The sequence below is a fragment of the Scyliorhinus canicula genome, chromosome 1 (genome assembly GCF_902713615.1).
Source record: "Scyliorhinus canicula chromosome 1, sScyCan1.1, whole genome shotgun sequence".
NCBI lineage: Eukaryota > Metazoa > Chordata > Chondrichthyes > Carcharhiniformes > Scyliorhinidae > Scyliorhinus > Scyliorhinus canicula.
The window spans coordinates 43,177,626-43,201,603 of NC_052146.1; the positions used below are offsets into that span (position 1 = coordinate 43,177,626).

At 39.7% G+C, this 23,978-nt stretch overlaps 1 protein-coding gene across 11 annotated transcripts in view; it reads right to left on the bottom strand.

The window, feature by feature from the left end:
• clip1a (CAP-GLY domain containing linker protein 1a) overlaps positions 1 to 23,978 on the bottom strand; it is a 267,258-nt gene that overhangs the window by 82,306 nt on the left and 160,974 nt on the right. For 7 of the 11 annotated variants that reach the window (XM_038789942.1, XM_038789934.1, XM_038789921.1 and 4 more), the window contains 8 exons: positions 22,679 to 22,795; positions 21,943 to 22,000; positions 19,958 to 20,041; positions 18,130 to 18,286; positions 17,530 to 17,695; positions 16,696 to 16,911; positions 5,951 to 8,236; positions 3,121 to 3,258 (listed from right to left, as the gene is read on the bottom strand). In XM_038789942.1, coding sequence (XP_038645870.1) covers positions 3,121 to 3,258; positions 5,951 to 8,236; positions 16,696 to 16,911; positions 17,530 to 17,695; positions 18,130 to 18,286; positions 19,958 to 20,041; positions 21,943 to 22,000; positions 22,679 to 22,795 — 3,222 coding nt within the window. The remainder of the gene's footprint in view (positions 1 to 3,120; positions 3,259 to 5,950; positions 8,237 to 16,695; positions 16,912 to 17,529; positions 17,696 to 18,129; positions 18,287 to 19,957; positions 20,042 to 21,942; positions 22,001 to 22,678; positions 22,796 to 23,978) is intronic. The other 4 variants (XM_038789948.1, XM_038789928.1, XM_038789974.1 and 1 more) reach the window with 4 other exon arrangements.

Here is a 23,978-nt window from a genome sequence, read left to right on the forward strand (position 1 = left end):
TGATGCGGTAGCCCAGAAAATCAGTGCAAAAGACAAGCTGAAGCATTTGCAACCATCTTCAGCCAGACGTTCTGATTGGATGATCCATTTCAGCCTCCTCTCGACGTTCCCAGCATCACAAATGCCAGTCTTCTGCCAATTTGATTCACTTCATGTGATATTTAGAAACGGCTGAATGGACTGCAAAGACTATTGACAGCATTCTGGCAATAATGGTGAAGACTTGTGCTTCAGAACTAACTGCACCCCGAGCCGAGCTGTTCCAAGTATAACTGCAAAACTGGCATCTACCCGGCAATATGGAAAATTGCCCAGGTATGTCTTGTCCAGAAAAAGGACAAACCAACCCAGCCGATTACCACCAGTCTAACTACTCTCGATCATCAGCAAAGTGATGAAGGTGCCACAGAAAGTGCTAACAAGTGGCACTTGAGACTCAACAACAACCTGCCCATTGACTCTCAGCATAGGTTCCATCAGGGCCACCCAACTCCTGACTTCATTATAGCCTTGGTTCTAACATGGACAAAAACAGATGAACTCAAGACGCAAGGAGAGAGTGGCTGCCCTTGACATCAAAGCAATATTGGATCGCGTGTGGCACTATGTAGTCCTAGCAAAATAAGAGTCAATGGGAATCAGGGAAAACTGCACCGGTTGGAGTCATAGTGAGCACAATAGAACATGGTTGTGGTTGTTGGAGGTCAATATTCTCAGTCTCAGGACATCACTGCAGGAATTCCTCAGGGTAGTGTCGTAGGCCCAACCATCATCAGCTGCTCACTAAAAGGACTCCCCACCATCAGGTGGTCAGAAATAGGGATGTTTGCTGGTAACAGCATCATTTATGACTCAGATACTGAAGCGTTCAGGCTTGTAATGATAAGTGCAAGGAACATTCAGCCAACACAGGTGTCGGGAAACAAGGTCTCCAACAAGAAAGAATCCAATCATCTCCCGTTGACAGTATATGGCATTACCATCCCTGAATTGCTCACTATTGATATTCTGGGAGTTGTCATCGACTAGAAACTGAACTGGACCAATCACATAAATATTGTAGGGACAAGAACAAAGAGGCTTGTCATAATATACACACAGGTAAATGATGGTGCACAGACAGGCAGTAACTGACACACAGGGTGACCAGTGAACACACAGAACACACAGCAGCCAATCACCAGATAGGACACGAGCACTGTAAACATAATAACATAAGAACTAGGAGCAGGAGTAGGCCATCTGGCCCCTCGAGCCTGCTCCGCCATTCAATGAGATCATGGTTGATCTTTTGTGGACTCAGCTCCACTTTCCGGCCCAAACACCATAACCCTCAATCCCTTTATTCTTCAAAAAACTATCTATCTTTACCTTAAAAACATGTAATGAAGGAGCCTCAACTGCTTCACTGGGCAAGGAATTCCATAGATTCACAACCCTTTGGGTGAAGAAGTTCCTCCTAAACTCAGTCCTAAATCTACTTCCCCTTATTTTGAGGCTATGTCCCCTAGTTCTGCTTTCACCCGTCATAATTTTAAATGTTTCTATAAGATCCCCCCTCATCCTTCTAAATTCCAATGAGTACAGTCCCAGTCTACTCAACCTCTCCTCATAATCTAACCCCTTCAGCTCTGGGATTAACCTAGTGAATCTCCTCTGCATACCCTCCAGTGCCAGTACGTCCTTTCTCAAGTAAGGAGACCAAAACTGAACAATACTCCAGGTGTGGCCTCACTAACACCTTATACAATTGCAACATAACCTCCCTGGTCTTAAACTCCATCCCTCTAGCAATGAAGGACAAAATTCCATTTGCCTTCTTAATCACCTGTTGCACTTGTAAACCAACCTTCTGTGACTCGTGCACTAGCACACCCAAGTCTCTCTGCACAGCGGCATGCTTTAATATTTTATCGTTTAAATAATAATCCCGTTTGCTGTTATTCCTACCAAAATGGATAACCTCACATTTGTCAACATTGTATTCCATCTGCCAGACCCTAGCCCATTCACTTAACCTATCCAAATCCCTCTGCAGACTTCCAGTATCCTCTGCACTTTTCACTTTACCACTCATCTTAGTGTCATCTGCAAACTTGGACACATTGTCCTTGGTCCCCCAACTCCAAATCATCTATGTAAAGCCAGAGGGCACGAGTTTTCCCGCTCTCTCGGGATCCAGCCTCTGAGACAGTCAGAGCTCATGAGCAGCAACTAGAACATTCACCATATGGCAGTAAGATAGTCTGGGCAGGTTAGCCTCAGGTCTCCAGTCAAGTTAGCATAGTGTCAACCCACAGTTAAAGTATGTATGATAGTTAAGAGTTCAATAAAATAGAGTTGCATATCTTCAAGTGTTAGAAGCCTGTCTCTCTCACTACTGCAATAAACGCTGTCCTCGCAGACCCAGCTTACCCAACACATCAAGGTTGGGAATTTTGTGCAAAGTAACTCACTTTCTGACTTCCCAATCCACCATGTCCATGTCCACCATCTACTACACGACATAAAAGTCAAGACAGCGATGAAATACTCTCCACTTGCCTGGATGAGTACAGTTCCACAGCACTCAAGAAGCTTGCCCACCATCCAGGACAAACCAGCCGGCTCGATTGGCACCCCACCCACCACCTTTAACATTCATCCCCCACCACCAATGCACAGTCCAAAACTACAAGATGCACTCAGCGACTCACCAAGGCTCTTTCAACAGCATCTTCCAAATCCGCAACTGCTACCGCCTGAAAAGGACAAGGGCAGCAGATGCATAGGAACACCCTCACCTGCAAGTTCCCCTACAAGTCACACACCACGCAACAACAGCAGATGCATGGGAATACCATTGCCTGCAAGTTTCCCTCCAAGTCACACACCATCCCAACTTGAGCTCTTCTGCTATTCCTTCATTTTCACTGGGCCAAATTCCTGGAACTCCCTCTCTGACATCACTGAGGGTGTATTACACCACATGGACTGAAGGAGTTCAAGAAGGCAGTGCTCACCAGCATCTTCCGTAGGGCAATCAATGCTGGCCTTGTCTGTGACTATTATACATACACACGCAACATTGTTGTATTGAGATATAAACTAACTTTGAAGCCTACATAGGTCAGCTCTTACCTCATTTTGTAGCTTCTTGTTTTTCAGCCTGGATTCTTCCAATTCTACCAATGTTTCAGTCTTCTGTTGGTCTAGTATATTCTTCTCCTTCATAACCTTCTCTAATAACTTCCCAGACTCTTCAACTTTTTTTGAAGCCTAAAAATAAGGATAACATTTCATATAATGGTTTAGAATTTCACCAAAACAGGTTACAGGAAAATTCCAAAAGTTAACACCTCTTGCATGTAATGGATCAAGTTAATTATTTCTCACGTATAATATAATTCTGACTTGAAAAATAATTTATGCAAATTTTTAGATATTGTAACTATACATTTATTTTTCTCCTGAACATTATATTCCATCGAATCAAGTTGCCCGTTTGTTGTTATTATTATATTAAATATTCTTAAAAGATTGCAGAAAGTATATGCAACAAAATCTAATATTCCAATGTCAGATCCAGTTTCATGCCAAACGTGCTGTTAACAGAAAAGCAAGGCTAAAATTCTCAGGAATTAGAAACTGCCAACAAGCCAATTCACTTTCTAAATTAAATTTTTTTTATTTTTATTTTTTTAAGAAGTTGGTATTTGTTTTGAAGCTACAAAAATTATGCGCCACATATTACTTTGTTGCCAAGTCTAATATTGATTTAGCTTGCTTTAAATTTAAAGCAGGAGTTTGGAATTATTATTTGGATATTGCTATCAAAATTTTAATGGATTAGTTTAAATGCACAAACTCGCAGCCCACAACCACCAGAACAAAGGGACCCATGCTGGACTATGATTCCAATGAGCACTAGCTCCCCTCTGGTGTTTTAAGTGGTCATTCTTCATGCCTGAACTGAGATAATGAGCATCCACACCAATTGAATCACGGGCATACGGCAGATCATAATCCTTTCCGCACATCTTTCTCACAAGCATCTACAGTCCACCAGGGGTCACCAAGTAGTGAACAGGAGTGGAAACTCTTGCGAATTAATGCTTCTCTAACTCTCCTGCTATAACAATTTACAATTACAAAGCACCTGAGAGAAAGAAAAATATCCCGAGGTGTTTCACAGAGGAATAGATGTGTTTTTTTGCGAGTGAAACTTGAGACATTTCTTTTGGTAGTTGATAAATGCAAGTCTGAGGGCAGCAAGGTGGCACAGTGGTTAGCATTGCTGCCTAAGGCACTGCTGAGGACCCGGGTTTGAATCCCGGCCCTGGATCACTGTCCGTGTGGAGTTTGCACGTTATCCCCGTGTATGCGTGGGTTTCACCCCCCACAACCCAAAGATGTGCCGGGTAGGTGGATTGGCCACGCTAAATTACCCCTTAATTGGGAAAAATAATTGGGTACTCTAAATTAAAAAAAAAAGATAAATGCAAGTCTTTTCCCCCTCCCCGATTTAGGGCCACTTAGGACAGTTGTAGCAGCACTATTGCCACCCCAACTACAATCAGCAAACTCAGCACGGATTATAATCAAACCTGGGCGCTTCCTGGACTGTATGGTTCTGTGCAACTTTAAAAAAATTAATTGACAGGATGTAGGTGTTGATAGTAAAGTTGAAGGGCAGCGTGGTGGCACAGTGGTTAGCACTGCTGTCTCACTGTACCAAGGACCCGGGTTTGATCCCAGCCAATGTGGAGTTTGCACATTCTCCCCATGTCTGCGTGGGTTTCACTCCCACACCTCAAAGAAATGCAGGGTAGGTGAATTGGTGACGCTAAATCGCTGCTTTTATTGGGGGGGGGGGGGGGGGGAATAGAATTGGGTATTCTAAATTTTATTTTTATTTTTTAAAAAGATAGTCAAGCTGAAATTTCTTGCCCATCAGCAATTGCCAAATTGAGGCGGTGGAGATGAGCCATCTTCTTCAATAAAACCCAATTGCAAAAATGGCCTAGCAAGCCACTAAAAATCAGGCACATTTCAATGTGTCTAGAATCACATAAATCAGACTGGACAAAGGCAGATGTCTGGCCTAAAGGACATTACCAAACCGGATCTGTTTTGATGACAATCTGGTAATTTCATGGCCATTATTACTGATACTAGCTTTTTATTTCAGATTTTATTCAATTAAGTTGACATTTTCCAACCGCTACGGCGGGACCGTGTCTCCAATCAACAATCCAGGCCTCAGAATTACTAATCCAGTAGATAACCACGATAGAACTAAACTCCATAAACATATGTATTCATACAATAATTTTATACTTGTACAGTTCTGCCTGATGACTTCAAGCTGCTTATGCTTCTGTTAAAATTAGCTGTTGGCAGTAAACACTGGTTTCACTGTGGATACGCGTGAAGTTCTAAGATTTTGGAAATGACTGTATTCTGCTTAAAACACCAAGATCTTGTCAAGAACAGGATTATTTTTTGTAAATTAACCAGGAAAATCGATTTGATGAGGGTAATCAGTCAATTAAATTTGGGAACATATATAAAGTTCCTTTGGCTAACAGAATTTAAATAATTTTAGTTGCGTTCAAGTTTATGAACAGAAAAGCCCTCATTCTTTCCATGTTGATGTGCATTCAAGCTTAAAGCTTCATGGCATCCAGTCTTGAACAAGATAACAGTGTATAATGCAAATTAATTCAGGAGAAATAATTTTCTGGATTTTTATCATTTATATCATCACCCGTGTGAAGTACCCCACACCATTTATTGGAGAGACAATTCACAAAAGAATCATTTCCCAGAATTAATGCAATTTAAAACAGAATTTACAAACACTGTTAATAGTGATCAAAAAATACAACACCAAACCTATTAGTGGACTCATTAGTAAACAAAAGTACCCACAACTTTCTGCAGTTGTCGGAATGTTTATATTTGGTACCTCAATTTTCTCTGATAAAGTAATATTCTGATGAACCTGAAGATCTTCTATTTTGGAAACAAGGTCCTCTTCATGTTTCAGCAAAACCTCTTTTTCAAAAACCAGCTGTTCGAGTTTGGCAACAGCTTCCCCGTTTTCTCGAGCAGAAAGAGCAGCCTCTTCACGGACGTTGCGGAGGGATTCAGCTAGCTCCTCCTTCACTTGAGAAAGCTCTTCTTTTTCGGTATGTAACTTTTGTACTTTGGCCAGTAAATGATCTTTCTCTTCCCATAGCTTTAACTGATCCAAGTCACACAATTCCTGGCTGCTGCGAAATTCATCCAAGAGTTGCAAAAGATTAGATTTTGCATCTTCAATCTCTACTTTCTCTTTCTTTAATATACAAAGCTCCTTCTTCAGCTGTTCAACATTGGACAGCAGCCAATTTTTCTCAACCGTGAGGTCTTCTTTCTCACGAGCAGCCGTCTTTCCTTCAGCATCAATTACCTCTTTTTCTTTTAATAGCAAGTCTTTTTCTGAAAGTAGTTTGTCATTTTTAGTTTTAAGAACATCCATTTCTTTCTGCAATAGCTGGAAGTCATTTTCAAGTTTTGAATGAGCCAGAATGATACTCTCTTTTTCAATTTTCGCTGCATCCCTGTCTTGCATTAGTTGGTTCTCAAATACTCTCACGTGTTCCTTTAATTTATTATATTTTTCTTCTAATTCTTTCCTTTGTGCAGCAAGATTTTCGCTTTTAGAGCACTGTTCCTGAAGTTCAACTGCCAGTCTCTGCTTCTCCTGCAACAGACAGAAACTCTCTGATTCCACGAGCTTTTTGCTGTTCTGAATCTCCTCCAAAAGAATGGACAAATCTGATTTTGAGACCTGGAGCTCTCCATTTTCTGTGGTCAATTTGTCAAATTCCTTCTTTAAAAGCTCAATGTTGCTCAGGAGCTGATCCCGTTCTGTAGCTCTGGCTGAATTTTCAGAGACTACCTGCTGTTGCTGTGATTTGATTTTGGCTATCTCGCCCAAGAGTGATTCATTATCTGACAATTGCACATTAATTTTTGATTTCAAGGTCTCCATCTCCTTTTGTAAAGATTCACATTGAGTTTCGAGTTGTAAGTGCTTCAGCTGAAGCACATCTTTCTCAGTTTTCAGAACACCTTTCTCTTCATTCAGCTTCTTCTCAATGATGGCTATCTCCTCAATTGATTCCTGCAGCTTTGTCATCAACTTCATTTTTTCCTCAGTAAGTTCATCCATTTCTACAGTAAGTTTTCTCTGAGATGTGGTTAGCATTTCCTTCTCTTGAAGCAGCTGGACACGTTCAGAGTCTGTTACCTCCCTGCTATTTTTAATCTCATCCAAGAGTTTTGATTGGCTGGATGTTGAGGCCTTAAGTTCTGCATTTTCCTTCACATATTTCCTTAGTTCTTCTTTCAAAAGATGTTCATTATTCTGCAGTTGATCCCTTTCTTCAACAAAGGTTTGTTTTTCAAGGATAGTCTCTTGCAAACTTAAACTAAGATGTTGCTTCTCGTTCTCAAGCGTTTTGTTTTCTGATGCAAGTTCCTCACCTGCTGATTGCAGCAGACTTTTCTCCTTCGATAAAGATTCATACTGAGCTTCAAGCTTCAAGTATTTCTGCGAAAGGGATTCCTTTTCCAGCATCAGACTCTCGCTTTCTTTTGTCAACCGCTCAAGAGCAATGGCAGTCTCTGCAAATGACTGGTGGAAACTGTCTGTAATCCTGTCTTTTAATTTTACAAGTTCCTCTTTTTCTGCAATCACTTTCTTGTGGGCCAGGAACAATTCTTCCTTGTCTTGAAGCAGTTGCGTTCGTTCACATTCTGTCACTTCTCTGTTAATCTGAACTTCTGCCAGTAATTTATTTAGATTGGATTGCGAGTCTTGGAGGTCTTCTTTTTCTTTTGTTAACTTATCAAGTAGCTGCTGCAAATGTTTGATTTCCACGAGCAACTGATCTTTTTCAATCTTCATAGCTTCCTTTTCTAAGCCAAGTTGTTGCAGTTTACATTCAAAATCCTGCCTTTCTTTTAAAAATGTTGTTTTTTCCAACTGGAGATCCTCATTCTTTGAATCTATCACTTGCTGCTCTTTCTGCATGGAAATACACTGTAACTTCAGCTCTGAAAGTTCAGAGAATATGAACTCTTTCTTGGATTTCAGTGCATCTGCTTGCTGGATCATCTTTTCTTTCTCCCCCTTCAAAGTTCTTAACTCCTCTGTTATTTGCTCACACTGAGTTTTAGCTGATGCTAGCTCATTGGATAAAGACTTGAGATTTTAAATGGGGGAGAAAGGAAAATAAAGACAGAGTCAAGCAGACAAATGAAAACAGCATGGATTAAAGACAATGCAAAAGTAAAGTGTGCTGCTCAAGCACAAAATAAAAAACACAATAACCAACATGACCTTGGGATTTCTCAGCAGATTTATGCAGGAAGAAAAAGATGAACCAACCGAGATTACCCAGCGAGTGGGGTTGTTCCTGCTGTTGAATACATGGTCAGCTGTGCAAGGTTAACAAAGGGCAATAGTTGGAACATTGAGCTCCAAGGTGGCAGCACTGGCATGAAATCAATGTGACGTCCTGACTGACAACACTATGTGCCTACTCTGCATATCTCTGGTGGATGCACCCTCCATACATGCTAAACACTCAGCAAACTGGCGTCTGATGAGTCTAGCACTAGAAAAGTTTGTGGGTGCCGTTGTAATCAATTTGGAGGCAAAACAAAGTTATATAATTGAAACACTGGGGAGTAATGGTGACAAATTTCACTACTCTTGTCACTTCTCTCAGAAACATCTCAAAGCATAAATTAATTTGTATTGTCAGCAATGTTTTTCACAAGACATGAAAAAGATGTGGCAACGCCCCCAGATAAGCAATATTAGAATTTACAGCAATTTTACAGCTCTGTGATGTGTTCCGAATTCAAAAAAGGTGGGAAGTGTGTTAAACATTCCACTGCATTGTGTACACCAGAGACAATGAGTCGGGCTTTAATCAAATTTTGATTGCCCTTTAAAGGACATTTTTAACCTGGAGAAGTGGAGTATAAATGAAAAAGAGCATTACCTCAACATATTTGTATGCCTATACTGTCTTACAAAAAGAAATTGCTCTGCCGTATAATTTATTTTATTTAAAATTGTACTTCAAGTCTTTACTACAGTGAGATTAACAGATATCTTTCTTATCCAACATTTCTTTCACAATAACTTTCTGCTTATTTTAGCACAGGCGTTGAAAGCTTAAAGATGGCTTGCCCAGGAAGATGGGAACATGCAAACTGGCCTAACTAAATTAGTGAAGAATTATTTTTCTGATTATACTCCATTTCCACCTGTCTAGCATTCTGGCACATTTCATTAACTTCTTATGACTGCTAGATTTTGTAAGACAGTGATGTTTTGAACTGCATCTTTTAATTTAAAGTCAAACAGAATGTCCTGGAATGGGGGATTGATTATGCTGAATTCTGCCCAGTGATAAGCCCATATGGCCTGGTTGCCAGGGGCCCAGGTGAAAACTTGTTCAAAGTCAGGAGTGAACTTTAACACCTGGACACAAAGGGTCAGTTTACAGACAAAGAGAGAGAGAGAGACTGAAGGATTTGGGGGAAGGATTTAGGGGAAGGATTTGGGGTGGCACGGTGGCTAGCACTGCTGCCTCACAGCACCAAGGACCCGGGTTCAATACCGACTTCGGGTGACTGTGTGGAATTTGTATTTTCTCCTAGTGTCTACCCGGATTTCCTCCGGGTTCTTCGGTTTCCTCCCACAGTCCAAAGATGTGCAGGTTGTGGATTGGCCAGGCTAAATTGACCCTTAGTGTTCAAAAAGGTTAGGTGGGGCTATTGGGTTATGGGGATATGGTCTAGGTAGGGTACTCTTTCCAATGGTCGGTGTCGACTCGATGGGCTGAATAGCCTCCTTCTGTACTGTAGGGAATCTATTCTATGATTCTAAGTAGACCCACAACAGGTCCTGCTATGTCAAGCAGAAGTAAAGGGCTGCTTTAGGGTTAACCATCAAATGTAGGGGTGAGGACTGTATCCACATTCAAGCAAATCAGAGAGCATGGAATTACCAGAGACGAAAGTGCATTTAAAATGGAGAGTGGATTTGATTCTGGTCAAAGGATTGAATTAGAGGACTTTGTTAACTTGGTGATCACAGTTTTCCAAAGCAGGTATTTTAGATGTTAAAACCCCATCTAGATTTGTGTCGCTTCAAGTTACAGAACTACCAAAACCCTGGAGATTGGCAACTCTGCAAACAAAAAAAAAAGGAACGTGAATTTGTTCCTGATAATCAGCTGAGGAACCTGGAGGCATGTCAAATTCTCATGTCAATGGCAATGTTTCTTATTTTTTGCAAGAGCATAACAAACACAAAGTATTATTATGGAATGTGATGAATGGAAGACAAAAAGCAATAAAAAAAACCACAGGGTGCAAATGAACAGTCAATAAATAAGAATTCTTATACTATACTGGATAGGAGCGAAAATAACAGGGTAGTTGTTATGGGGGACTTTAACTTTCCAAATATTGACTGGAAACACTATAGTTCGAGTACTTCAGATGGATCCATTTTTGTCCAATGTGTGCAGGAGGGTTTCCTGATGCAGTATGTAGATAGGCCAACAAGAGGCGAGGCCGTATTGGATTTGGTACTGGGAAATGAATCAGGACAGGTGTTAGATTTGGAGGTAGGTGAGCATTTTGGTGATAGTGACCACAATTCGATTAAGTTTACTTTAGTGATGGAAAGGGATAGGTATAAACTGCAGAGCAAGAGTTATTGCTGGGGGAAAGGCAATTATGATGCGATGAGGCAAGACTTAGGATGCATCGCCTGGAGAGGAAAACTGCAGGGGATGGACACAATGGAAATGTGGAGCATGTTCAAGGAACAGCTACTGCGTGTCCTTGATCAGTATGTACCTGTTAGGCAGGGAGGAAGTGGTCGAGTGAGGGAACCATGGGTTACTAAAGCAGTTGAAACACTTGTCAAGAGGAAGAAGGAGGCTTATGTGAAGATGAGACATGATGGTTCAGTTGGGTCGCTTGAGAGTTACAAGTTAGCTAGGAAGGCTCTAAAGAGAGAGCTAAGAAGAGCCAAGCGAGGACATGAGAAGTCTTTGGCAGGTAGGATCAAGGATAACCCTAAAGCTTTCTATAGGTATGTCAGGAATAAAAGAATGACTAAGGCAAGAGTAGGGCCAGTCAAGGACAGTAGTGGGAAGTTGTGCGTAGAGTCCGAGGAGATAGGAGAGGTGCTAAATGAGTATTTTTCGTCAGTATTCACACAGGAAAAAGACAAAGTTGTCAAGGAGAATACTGAGATACAGGCTACTAGACTAGAAGGGCTTGAGGTTCATAAGGAGGAGGCGTTAGCGATTCTGGAAAAAGTGTGAAAATAGATAAGTCCCCTGGGCCTGATGGGATTTATCCTAGGATTCTCTGGGAAGCTAGGGAGGAGATTGCTGAGCCTTTGGCTTTGATCTTTAAGTCATCTTTGTCTACAGGAATAGTGCCAGAGGACTGGAGGATAGCAAATGTTGTCCCCTTGTACAAGAAGGGGAGTAGAGATAACCCCGGTAACTATAGACCAGTGAGCCTTACTTCTGTTGTGGGAAAAGTCTTGGAAGGGTTTATAAGAGATAGGATGTATAATCATCTGGAAAGGAATAATTTGATCAGAGACAGTCAACATGGTTTTGTGAAGGGTAGGTCGTGCCTCACAAACCTCATTGAGTTCTTCGAGAAAGTGACCAAACAGGTGGATGAGGGTAAAGCAGTTGATGTGGTGTATATGGATTCCAGTAAAGCGTTTGATAAGGTTCCCCGCGGTAGGCTATTGCAGAAAATACAGAGGCATGGGATTCAGGGTGATTTAGCAGTTTGGATCAGAAATTGGCTAGCTGATAGAAGACAAAGAGTGGAGGTTGATGGGAAATGCTCTGACTGGTGTCCAGTTACTAGTGGTGTGCCACAAGGAACTGTTTTGGGGCCGTTGCTGTTTGTCATTTTTATAAATGACCTGGAGGAGGGCGTAGAAGGATGGGTGAGTAAATTTGCAGATGACACTAAAGTCGGTGGAGTTGTGGACAGTGCAGAAGGATGTTACAAGTTACAGAGGGACATAGATAAGCTGCAGAGCTGGGCTGAGAGGTGGCAAATGGAGTTTAATGCAGAAAAGTGTGAGGTGATTCATTTTGGAAGGAATAACAGGAAGGCAGAGTACTGGGCTAATGGTAAGATTCTTGGTAGTGTGGACGAGCAGAGAGATCTCGGTGTCCATGTCCATAGATCCCTGAAAGTTGCCACCCAGGTTGAGAGGGTTGTTAAGAAGGCGTACGGTGTGTTAGCTTTTATCGGTAGAGGAATTGAGTTTCGGAGCCATGAGGTCATGTTGCAGTTCTACAAAACTCTGGTGCGGCCGCATTTGGAGTATTGTGTGCAGTTCTGGTCGCCACATTATAGGAAGGATGTGGAAGCATTGGAAAGGGTACAGAGGAGATTTACAAGAATGTTGCCTGGTATGGAGGGACGATCATATGAGGAAAGGCTGAAGGACTTGAGGCTGTTTTCGTAAGAGAGAAGAAGGTTAAGAGGTGACTTAATTGAGGCATACAAGATGATCAAAGGATTAGATAGGGTGGACATCAAGAGCCTTTTTCCTCGGATGGTGATGTCCAGCACAAGGGGACATAGCTTTAAACTGAGGGGAGATAGATATAGGACAGATGTCAGAGGTAGATTCTTTACTCAGAGAGTAGTAAGGGCGTGGAACACCCTGCCTGCAACAGTAGTGGACTCGCCAACACTAAACGCATTCAAATGGTCATTGGATAGGCATGTGGCGATAAGGGAATAGTGTAGAGGGACTTTAGAAGGGTTTCACAGGACGGTGCAACATCGCGGACCGAAGGGCCTGTACGGCGCTGTAATGTTCTATCACTACTACAAATGCAAGCTTCTCGAAAATAGAAATGTAAATTATTAGCATATTCAACAAATGGTTACAAGCTTAACTAGTATCTAATATTATTAAGCTAAATAAAACATTTACCATATTTCCTAGCATACCAAATTTGTGTTAGATAATATGTATATTTGGTTAAGGCAAGGCTGAGCAAATTACATACTTGGCAACACAGTCTTTATTCATTATGTTTCAGGACCTTTATTCCAATTCTAAGAATTAATCTTGTCCATGATTCTCAACTGGTGAACATTTATTGACTACATTCTAATAATGTAGTTAAAATAATTTTTTTAACGTAATTATTGAACTGTACACATTAGTATAGTAGAAACAATCAGCAAGTAGTGTTGTTGAATTATGTTGGAAATGAGACTGAAAACAAAACTCAAAATCTACGACGAAGACTAATCGGAAGACGAGGGTCTCAAGATGCCTGACCACTTAAGGACACATGATAACCTATGCCAAAACTTAACTGGGCATTCTTTAAACAGTAGCTTGAAGTTTTCCTTTCTGCTTGAAAATGCCTCAGAGCAAAGGAAAATAGCACTCCTATTAATTTGGCTGGACCGCAAGCATTAGAACTTTTGAATTTGTTTGACTTATGCTGATGAGGATAAAACTAAATACAACATAGTGCTACAAAAGTTTGATATACACTGTAAGCAGCAGGTAAATGAGACCCATGAGCGCTACATGTTCAGAAAATGGCTGCAGTTAAGAGGGGATTCAGTAGATTCTTTCATAACAGCTTTAGAACTAAGAGCGCAGTCTTGTAATTTTTCCTCGGGATCAGATTCAATGTTGCCTGATCAAGTGGTGTTCGGGATAAATGATCAACATTTGCACGAGAAAATGCTAAGGCGACCAGTTTTACCGCTGTAGATGCGATTAATAGTGCAAGGCCAGTGAACAGGCATCGACTGAATATGCAACGTTCGTGGCAAAAGAAAAGAGCACAAAATCAGGAAACTTGGCTGACGCAAATCAAGCTGTGTCGCAGCAAAGAAAACTGCGTACAATGGCTGGCGGACATTTTGAGAGTGACGTCACGAATGTGATGACAGGCACATGCTGTGGCCACGCCCACAGTAAAAACAGTTGTCTGGCAAAAGGCAAACATTGTTCCAATTGTTGCAAGTTGGACCACTTTGCAGCACAGTGTTGTTTATCAGCAACTACTCCAGTACCCGAATTTAAAAAAGACCTATAATGCTTTCAGACGGATCCAAAGTGTTAAGAGTGAAGAGAAAAAAATCCAACATCGTAGCGGATAGAGAGGATTGCTCACCGTATACTTACGGATACTTTCATGATTGAGCTAGTCACTAGGATTCATTTACTGGATCGCAATGACAGACCAGTACAAGAACTCTCGAAGATAATTAAGGAGTGGACTCTCTCATTAGAAACAAATTGCAAACAAATACCATTTAAAATTGACAGGAGCACACAAGTATCATCATGGAACAATATTTAAGACATGCTTATAATATACCACTGATAAAGCAATCCACTTGTAGGCTCCCAGATTGCAATGATAACACAATAGTCACAAGAGGATTCTGCCGTCTTGTTAGGAATGGGAACATCGAAATACCCATTGACTTCGAGGTGGTAGAGGGTGAGAAATCATCATTAATTGGAGTGGATGCTTGTTAAAAACTGCAGCTAGTTCAAAGGATATACTCAACCAGTACTTCAGCTGACCGTAATGAAGAGTTAACAGAAGACTTGGGTGTTGTGGACAACCTCTCCAAAACTACCTGATGCTGACACATCAGAATCTAAGATAACCACTGATGCTGAAACATCAGGACCCGAGATAGTCCAAATAGTGGAATCGCAAGCCTGTTTCTTTACCGAGATGCTACCAGTGTCTGACTGCAAACTACGCATAATCAAAACTGAAACTGAAAAGGATTTGACGCTCCAGAAGGTGAAGCAATATCTAAAAGAAGGATGGTCTACTGGATGTCGATCTATCTTTCGAGATATACGAGATGATGTTTCTGCAATAGATGGTTTCCTGCTCAAGGGAGATAGGATTGTGATTCCTGCCAGTTTATGTTTAGGGATTCTGCAGCAGATTCATGAAGGTCATCAAGGTAAAGAAAAGTGTTGTAGAAGAACCAGACAGTTGATGTATTGGCCGGGAATCAACAGATATTGATCAGTTTGTACAAGAACGCACAATCTGCCAGATGCATCAGCCAGTACAGAGCAGAGAAAGCATGAAAGTCTTGGAAATCATTCTAAGTCTATGGAGCAAAGTGGGCATGGATTTGTTTTATTTCCAGGGTCATGACTATCTAGTGGTCATAAACTATTACTCCAACTTTCCAGAGGTGATGATGCTGAATGATTCGACTGCCAGATAAAGGCAATAATATAAATTTTTGCACGCCATGGGATGCCTCTCAACGTTGTCTCTGACAATGGTCCGTGTTTCTCAAATTGGGAGTGGACACAACTTGTCCACTTGAGCAATACAACGTCAATCACATTACTTCAAGCCCATGTTATCCTCAATCAAATGGAAAAGCAGAGAAAGGAGTGGGAATAATAAATTGTTCCGCAAAGTGATTGATGATAATCAAGATCTATCATTAGCATTGTTAGCGTACAGAGTGACACCACTGTCAACTGGATTATCACCTGGTCAGATGCTAATGGGTAGATGACTTCACACTACATTACCTGAGATCACCATTCCGGTTATGAATAATAGAGAGATACAAGAACGTATCCCATCAAAGAAAAAGAAGCAAAAAGAGGACTATGATAAACGAACCAAACCTCTGTCTGAACTTAGGGAAGGTGACTTCGTAGGGATTCAGAATCCAGAAGGAGGATGGTGCCACGTTGCAAAAGTTCTGAAACAAGTAGCACCAAGGTCATACTTAGTCAAAACAGGACAGGGATTGCCTGTTCAGGAGAAGCAGACGAGCACTGCTACGTATAAAGCATAAAGCGCAACCTGAGCTTAGGAATGCTTAATGTACAGGATTCTAACGAGTTTATGATGAATACTAGCTAAGTCAGATTCACACCTGAAATGCAATGGTTAAAGAAAATGCCACAACCAAATTTATAATCATTTTCTTTCACAAAGGGGGATGAAGTATTATCATAACTGTAAGAACTACAAGGGTTAGTGAAGTGTCTATAAGGCAGTGTTGCTAAGCCTTGTGGGTAGTGTGTGTGTTCAGGGGTTAGCTAGAGAGGGTCAGAAGTACAAATAGTGTACGTGAGAAAAGATCTAGTTTATATCAGCATTAGGATTAGCTGTAGATGGTTGTAGTTAAATGTCATTAATCAACTGTGTATTCTTTAGGAGTATGTGTTGAATCCAAATTAGTGTTAATAAATTTATAGCTTTGTTTAAGTTCAAGCTATTTTGTGGTCTGTGTGAACACTATGCCAACCATCCTGAAATAAGCAACACAAAGAACACCATAGTTAAGACACGAAAAGTAAAACATTTTCTATAAGATGGCCTCAAATTAGAAAACAAGTCACCTCAATTTATTTTATTTTTTTAAAATCAGCTTTTTGTTTAAATTAAGAGCCCAGCAATACCTTGCATGTGGATAAAAAGACGATAAATCACATCAGAGCTTTTCACCAATCTCGGAGTTTTCCACATTCCAAAATAAATAGTTAAACTACTCTCACTGGAAAATATGCAGGTTTAAGTGAAAAACCAAATTTAACAGTTGCACAAATACCTGGGCTTCTTCCACTTGGTGTGTCAGGTCTTCCACTCGTTTTTCCCTTTCATTGTTCTCCTCCAGAGTGCTCTTCAGTGCTTGTTTGGTTTCCTCTAGGTCCTTCTTGAGCACTTTAATTAAAGCACCATTGCTGGCATTCATTTCTGAAAGAACTTTCTCATGAGTGATTTGCAGCTCCTTGTTTTGTGCACTGTGCATCTCCACCTGCTTTTGCTGTGGGAATCAACAAACAATTGAATGTAGCCCTTGCAACATCCATCCGATCATGTCGCAAATGTAGCAAAAGAAAACAGTACAAGCTTCTCCGAATCGTAAAAATGTGTTTGTAACCTTTCTTAATATATATGGGAATGAGTTTATAAAAATATCAACTTGCTGAGTAAAGAGATGAATTGAAGTGAATAGGCAGTACAGAAGGAATTAAGATGCCACTCCTGCAAATGCTTAGAAAATCAAAGATGTTGGAAACGGTTCGTCAGTATGCTGTGTTCTTTCATGCAATTGTCTGATTATTCACATCTGAAATAATTTATAATGCTGCACATTTGAGGTGCAATATTCTCCAGCAGAAAAATGTCTCATTCCAATTAATCACTAATTCGCAAAGTATAGAGACATCCTTTATGAACACTTGATAAATCTACTGCACAAATTTTAAACATTATACAATAACCGCATGAAATATTAGTTGAAAAACCATTAAAGGATAAGATGATTTAAGAGTCCAAATACTGCACAGAATGTACTTTCTTTTCTGGAAGGCGTTATAAATTTTTGTCATTAGAAGTTTATTCATAGTCGGTTCTAAAACAGTAGAATGGTTGCTCGTACCAGGTCTGTCATTTTCTCCAGTGTTGCTTTGAGCTCAAGTTGATGTTTCTGTACTCCCTCTTGCTGAGTCTGTTCTGCTTTACGTGCGAGTTGCTCCAAAGTTTCCTGTAAACGAGCAATCTTTTCATTGGATTGATGATACACAGCTTGAAGTTCATCCTGCTTCCTAAAGAGAAAAGAAAAGGTTGTTATTTGATTATCCTCCAAATGATAATATTGAGCAGCAAGAGAAATGTCAAAATGCAGAAAACCAAGAAAAAAAACAAACAGAAAATGCAACCCTATTGTCAACAAAAGTGTTCTAATTTTTCAGGTTTGTCCCTCACTTTGTTGGTCTTGTTACATAAAACCCTGGTTACAACTTTTGTTCACTGCAACCCATCATGTAACAGGGTTGACTTTACAGTTTTCTCTTATGGAGGTTAGAATATAGGCTAATAAAATCTTACTGATTATGATCTGGCTTCTAAATACTTTCCCAAATATTTTATTATTAAGACACAAGAAATCAGTTTTACAGCCTTTACAAATTGAGAACAAATAATTTGTTCAAGATCAATAACCATTCACAATAATCTCTCACAAATTTTAATAAGGTACCTTTCTTTTTCTTTCAGCTCTTCATTCATCTTTGTGAGCTGAGCAGAGTTATCCCCTGAAGACTTCATCATGTCAGAAATGGTATTCTCAAGTTTGGATTTATCCTGAGTTAGTTGTTCAGCTTTTTCCTCTTCAACTTTTACTTTTCTCTCCACAGCTGATGAAAGAAGAATCCATCACATACAATAACAAAGCAGCAAAAAGTACAAAACGCAAAAAAATGTTGCAACGTTATGAAATTCTTTCAAGATTCAAAATACCCTGAAGGAAGGTTCAAATGCTCAATTATTTCTGGAAAAAAGTTTTCTAAAAATGTCACACTTGTTCAGAAAGCTACCATGTTAGTAAATGTAAATGCCACCACAGTCCCAGAGGGCCATTGGCTGCTCTCCCCTTTGAGGGAGAGAACTGATTGATAGTGATTTAACCCGAGGGTCGCCACACCTCAGGCGAGGTGAAAGGTCGAGAAGGTGAGGCCTCCATGAGTACCCTCAGCTGTTATGGAAATTGAATCCACGGTATTGAGAGTCGCTCCACATCATGAACCAGCCATCCAGCCAACCTGCTAACCATACGTACATGTCCTGTTTACACCATTATTAAACTTCTGAGTCATACTGGTATTGTGCAAACTCTTAGTATGTAGGAGGTGGTGTAAACAGTTATACACTAATTTTATCAATAGGTCATTCAATTTGAAAGTCTGTCCCTTTAGTTTAATGCAAGTTTCTTAAATTCAGGATTTAGTATCAATCAGACTTGGAAGTCAAAAATAAATTCCCATACATCTTCGAGGATGTTATAGATTAAATATATAATTGAACTCTATATGGTACAGTTTATTTTGACTTTCAGAAAGCTTTGACAATGTCTCCTTGGAAAGGCTCAACTTCTGCTAAGTTTTCAATAGTCCCACTGCCTTCTGAAGTTCACACAAAATGCTACAACCCACTAAGCCAACTAAGTCCCAAATTACTCAGCTCTTGGCTACACTGTTCTGGTTATTTATGTCCTTTGGATCAATAAATTTGTGATCTCCTCCAGCCCTCAAACTATGCACTCATTGACTCTTCTACTTTATTCCCTGGTGCTGACTAATGTAAGTCAATATGTTCCTACCCTCTGGACCTCCCTTGACCGTACAATCTCCTGCCCCGTTTTCAAAAGATAGCCTAAAAATACCGCTTTTCTGAATCCTTCCATTTCATTTCTCCTTCCTTTTCAGAGTTTATTTTGGTTTCTGCCTTGTAAAGTGCTTAGAGGTCTCCTCGCACTATTTATCAAAGGAACCAAAACCAAAGATGAAAGGAGACAAATAACTTCAAGGTGAGACCATTGTCAGATTGCTAACAGTACCCACTTGTGCCATGGTGGACTGTACAGTGGTTTCTCATTGAAATCTCAGCATCAGCCAACAGCAAGGTTGGGTGATTACTCCTACATTGAATATCAAGAGCATGCAATCATTTAGACATATGTGCAAGATTCACAATTAGGATGCTGAATGGATCACTCAAAACAGCTGCAAATTGGATCTGGAAAACTGGAAAGCTAGCTGGACATCCAAAAGATTCAGCCAGTTAAAATGACTAATGGTGGTGAATAATTTTCATCACCCCTAGCATAAAAGGTATATGTAATGTGTGTGTGTGTAATACATACACTTTTTTAAAAAACTGCTGAACAATTCTATACTTGAAAAACTAATGGAATTGAAGGAAGTGATTGATAATCCCACCTAAGTAATTGATTAGCTAAATTCACAACAGAGATGTGCACTTTACACAAGAATTAAACTTAGCTTGAGTGAACTTCACAAATTGTTTACCAGAAAGTTGAGATTTTAGCTCCACTAATTCAGATGAAAGTGAAGTGTTCCGCTCCTCTTTCACATTCAGTTCTGCAAGTGTTTCTAATTATGAAAATGGAACATGAAGAACATATTTTAATATCCCCAAAACTGGCAGATCACATTGTTAAATATTAGTTTTGCCCAAAGAGTTGAAGAATAGCCAATACCCTTTTAAAACCATCTAATGGTATGTGTACACTCTAACCATACCAGATTTCCACCAAACATACTGGTTACTCATGCAGGTTGCTCATGCGAGCACCTCACTTCATCTTCATGTGAGCCGATACAACCAACTATTAGTCAGGTGCAAGAAACAGCCAATCATGGTGTTATGACCCACATTATCCAACACATGTGGAGATGCTGGCGTTGGACTGGGGTCCAACCCTTGGAACAAAACTCTATTCTAATACATTTACAACACTTACAACTGCACTTTGAAATTCCAAATGCCTTTGGCCTTTCATTCACCATAACATTTCAGCAGCTACCTATCTGCTCAACTACATCATTAGCTCCATCTTTGATGCCCCTGTCCCCATTATAACTATTACTCTCTCACCATGGCCATTGCTCACAGATAGTCTTCACTTATGTTCCTTTAAGTCCAAGAGGCACAGACCTGAATGGATCTGGCTGGATCACAAAGCATGATCAGGTCCTGCCGATTTTTGCCAAAACTGTTCAGCTCCTCAGGATCATCCTGGAACGTAAAGATAACCCCTGGCTTTTCTCGATTATCATCTTAAAACTCTTCTCCTCTGTCTCTTCCATCCTGACCAACAATAAGCAGGTGAAATTCCATGGATTTCTTTGTCACCAAGATCGAGACGATCCAATTAGCTGCCTCATCCAATAGGAGGCAGTGGCAAGTGGTATTGTCACTGGGCTGGCAAACTAGAAACCCAAGATAATGCTCTGGGGACCCAGGTTTGAATCTCGACACTGCAGCTGGTGAAATTTGAATTACATTTTTAAAAATCTTGAATTAAAAGTCAAACGTTGACGATGAAACCAGTGTCGATTGTTGTAAAAACCCATCTGGTTCTTTAGGGAAGGAAATCTGCCGTCTTTACCTGGTCTGGCCTACATGTGACTCCAGACCCACAGCAATGTGGTTGTTTTTTTTTATATATAAATCTAGAGTGCCCAATTCATTTTTTTCCAATAAAGGGGCAATTTAGCATGTTCAATCCACCTACCCTGCACATCTTTGGGTTGTGGGGGTGAAACCCACGCAAACATGGGGAGAATGTGCAAACTCCACACGGACAGTTACCCAGAGCCGGGATCGAACCTGGGACCTTGCCACCGTAAGGCAGCAGGCTAACCACTGCGCCACCATGCTGCCCTCATGTGGTTGATTCTTAACTGCCCCCTCAAGGGCAATTAGGGATGTACAATAAATGCTGGTCCAGCCAGCGACACCCATGTCCCATGAACAAATAGAACAAAGGTAAACGTCCCATGTACAAAGAACATTTTAAAAAGTTGTTGTTTTTCTAATACATATCAAGGTCACACTGCACACCTATGAAAATCGTACCAAATTTGGTACATATCCTTACCTTTTTCTTACTTCCAAAATGTATTTCACATTTTCATCCATGAACTTAATTTATCACCATCCTGTTGATCCTGCTGGCATACATTACCGTGACCTAAATTCCAATGTTGTCAGCAAATTTTGATAGTGTTCCCTTAACTCCCCAAGTCCAAATATCATGTAATAGTCACAACAGAGGCCTCTGTATAACATCACTTTCTCCATCTTTGCAGCTGAGAGACTTTAATTTAACCCAACTATTCACTTTCTACCCTTCAATCATCTCTTTATCCATCTGACCACATTGTCTTTAAATCCACGCACCAATACCTTTGGCACAAACTACTTATACAATAGATGATTTCCAACAAGGAAGCCTTTTATAATCATATTTTAAACAAATTTTGTTTACCTTGCATTGTCTGCTGCAATTTATGTTGTGTCTCCATTGTGTTGTCAAGTTTTCCTTTCTGAAAGTAAGCACAGATTAAAAGAAAGGTTTCAATTCATTTTATCCCAGGTCAATAAAGTAAAGACACTCCCTCATTGCTAAAGTTTATCAGAGGACTTTTAAAAATGGAAATTACTAATAGATAAAAATTATTTCAGACCGTAATACTTGAAATAAGGGCGTGATATTCTACTTTCTATTTGGGCACTACAAAATACCTCAATATCCAGGTGGCATTATTTTCATCTATCTTGACAGTACGTTACTGGTCAAATTGAAATATTGTTACTAGTTTTCACTTACCACAGCTATTAAGTTTGAAGGGACAGAATCAGAATTTTTCTTTTTTTAAAGTAGGTGTAAGATTTTTTGAGATTTGTGCTTACATTTTATTCTCAAGAAATCTATCGTTGTAAAAATGGATTCTCAAACACTGCTGAAGAATAATGCAAAACTATTAAACCAAAGGCATTGTCTTGTTTATTCTGTGTGTCCTCAACAAGCATGACCACAACTAGTAACTAATTATTCTCTTAATTATTTGGCAAGAAACTAACAGTTGAAATTTTTCAGCTGATCAATTTCCACATTTCACAGGGCTGACAGACAAACTGGGACCTACCTTTTATAAAGTGTCTCATTCTTATCTCAAACAGGCTTTTCTCATATAGAAGGTGAAGTGCAATGAATCACTTACCATGGACTGTAGTTGCTGTTCCAAATTCTGCTTATCCTGGCTCACCACAGCCAAGTTTTGCTCCAGCTTAGTAACTGACTGATCTCGTTCTTCTAGCTGTTTGGCCAAATCAGTAACCTGATAACAAGCATGCAGTCATTGCAAAAATAAAAGTAAAAGGGATGAACGTGCTGAAGCAGCGGAAATCAAGAATAAAATCAAAACAGATCGAATACAAAATTTAAAGCTACAATATACAAAACCATTGTATGAAATTTTAGCGCAGAGTCCAATTTAAGTTACTTCAACAAGAGAAAAACACAATCCATGAATTAAACTTTTGTGTGGTCATTTATTATTTAACTGTTTCATCGTTTATTGTAAATTTCAGTTTGAGGTTCAGCAGTATCAGTAACAACTGAGGTAGGTTAGTTAGCTTCTATGAAAGAATTTGAGAATGGTATACGCTTGTCAACATAAGGAAAGTAAGATTTGCTGGATAATTGTTTTACCTGAAAATTGCTGTACTTAAATATTCTTTCTTGAATATTGCAGCTTTAATTTAGCAGAATAAACTCAAATGTAAGCAGAAATGTGTATCTTAAGTTTAATCAAAATTAACAAAACATGATAAATCAATAAATCACAGGCAAACATATGGAACAAAACAATTTGGCAATGAAGAAAGAGACTCAGAGTTTAACACACAGCACAAATATTCATTAATGGGGTAAAATATAATGGATGCAAACCTGAAAACATCTAATCTCTCCCAATTTAGAACTCTTTAGACCAAATGAAATATTTAGCTACCTATATTATAATGAACTATATAATGCTGTGATAAGAGAAATTGAACGTTACTCATAGATAAGCAACTATTATTCGGCTGTTGTTAATATGGATATAAGGCTTTTCCAGATAACGACAAAGCATATATTTAAAAGTTGCCATAACCAAAAGAAAAAATCTTCAAACATGTATAATAGCAGCTGGCCATATTACAGTAATGTCATTGCTGAGAATTTTGGAATTGTTTAAATTTATCATATCTATGCATCTATAGCTGTACAACCCTCAATTATCTAAATAAGCAGTCATTTAAATGGAATGAAATAATGCAGTTTTAAATTTGTTGCGACAGGCACGAGAACATAGCCAAGTTCAATTTTTTATTTAAATTTTAACACTAGTATCAAACCTATAGCTGAGTGCATGTAGGTTTGTGTAATTTGTGTTTCTTGACATACTTATGATCCACATAAATCCAAGAAGCAGGGCATGGTGGTTAATTTGGTCAATGTAAGAGTCTTGCTAAATG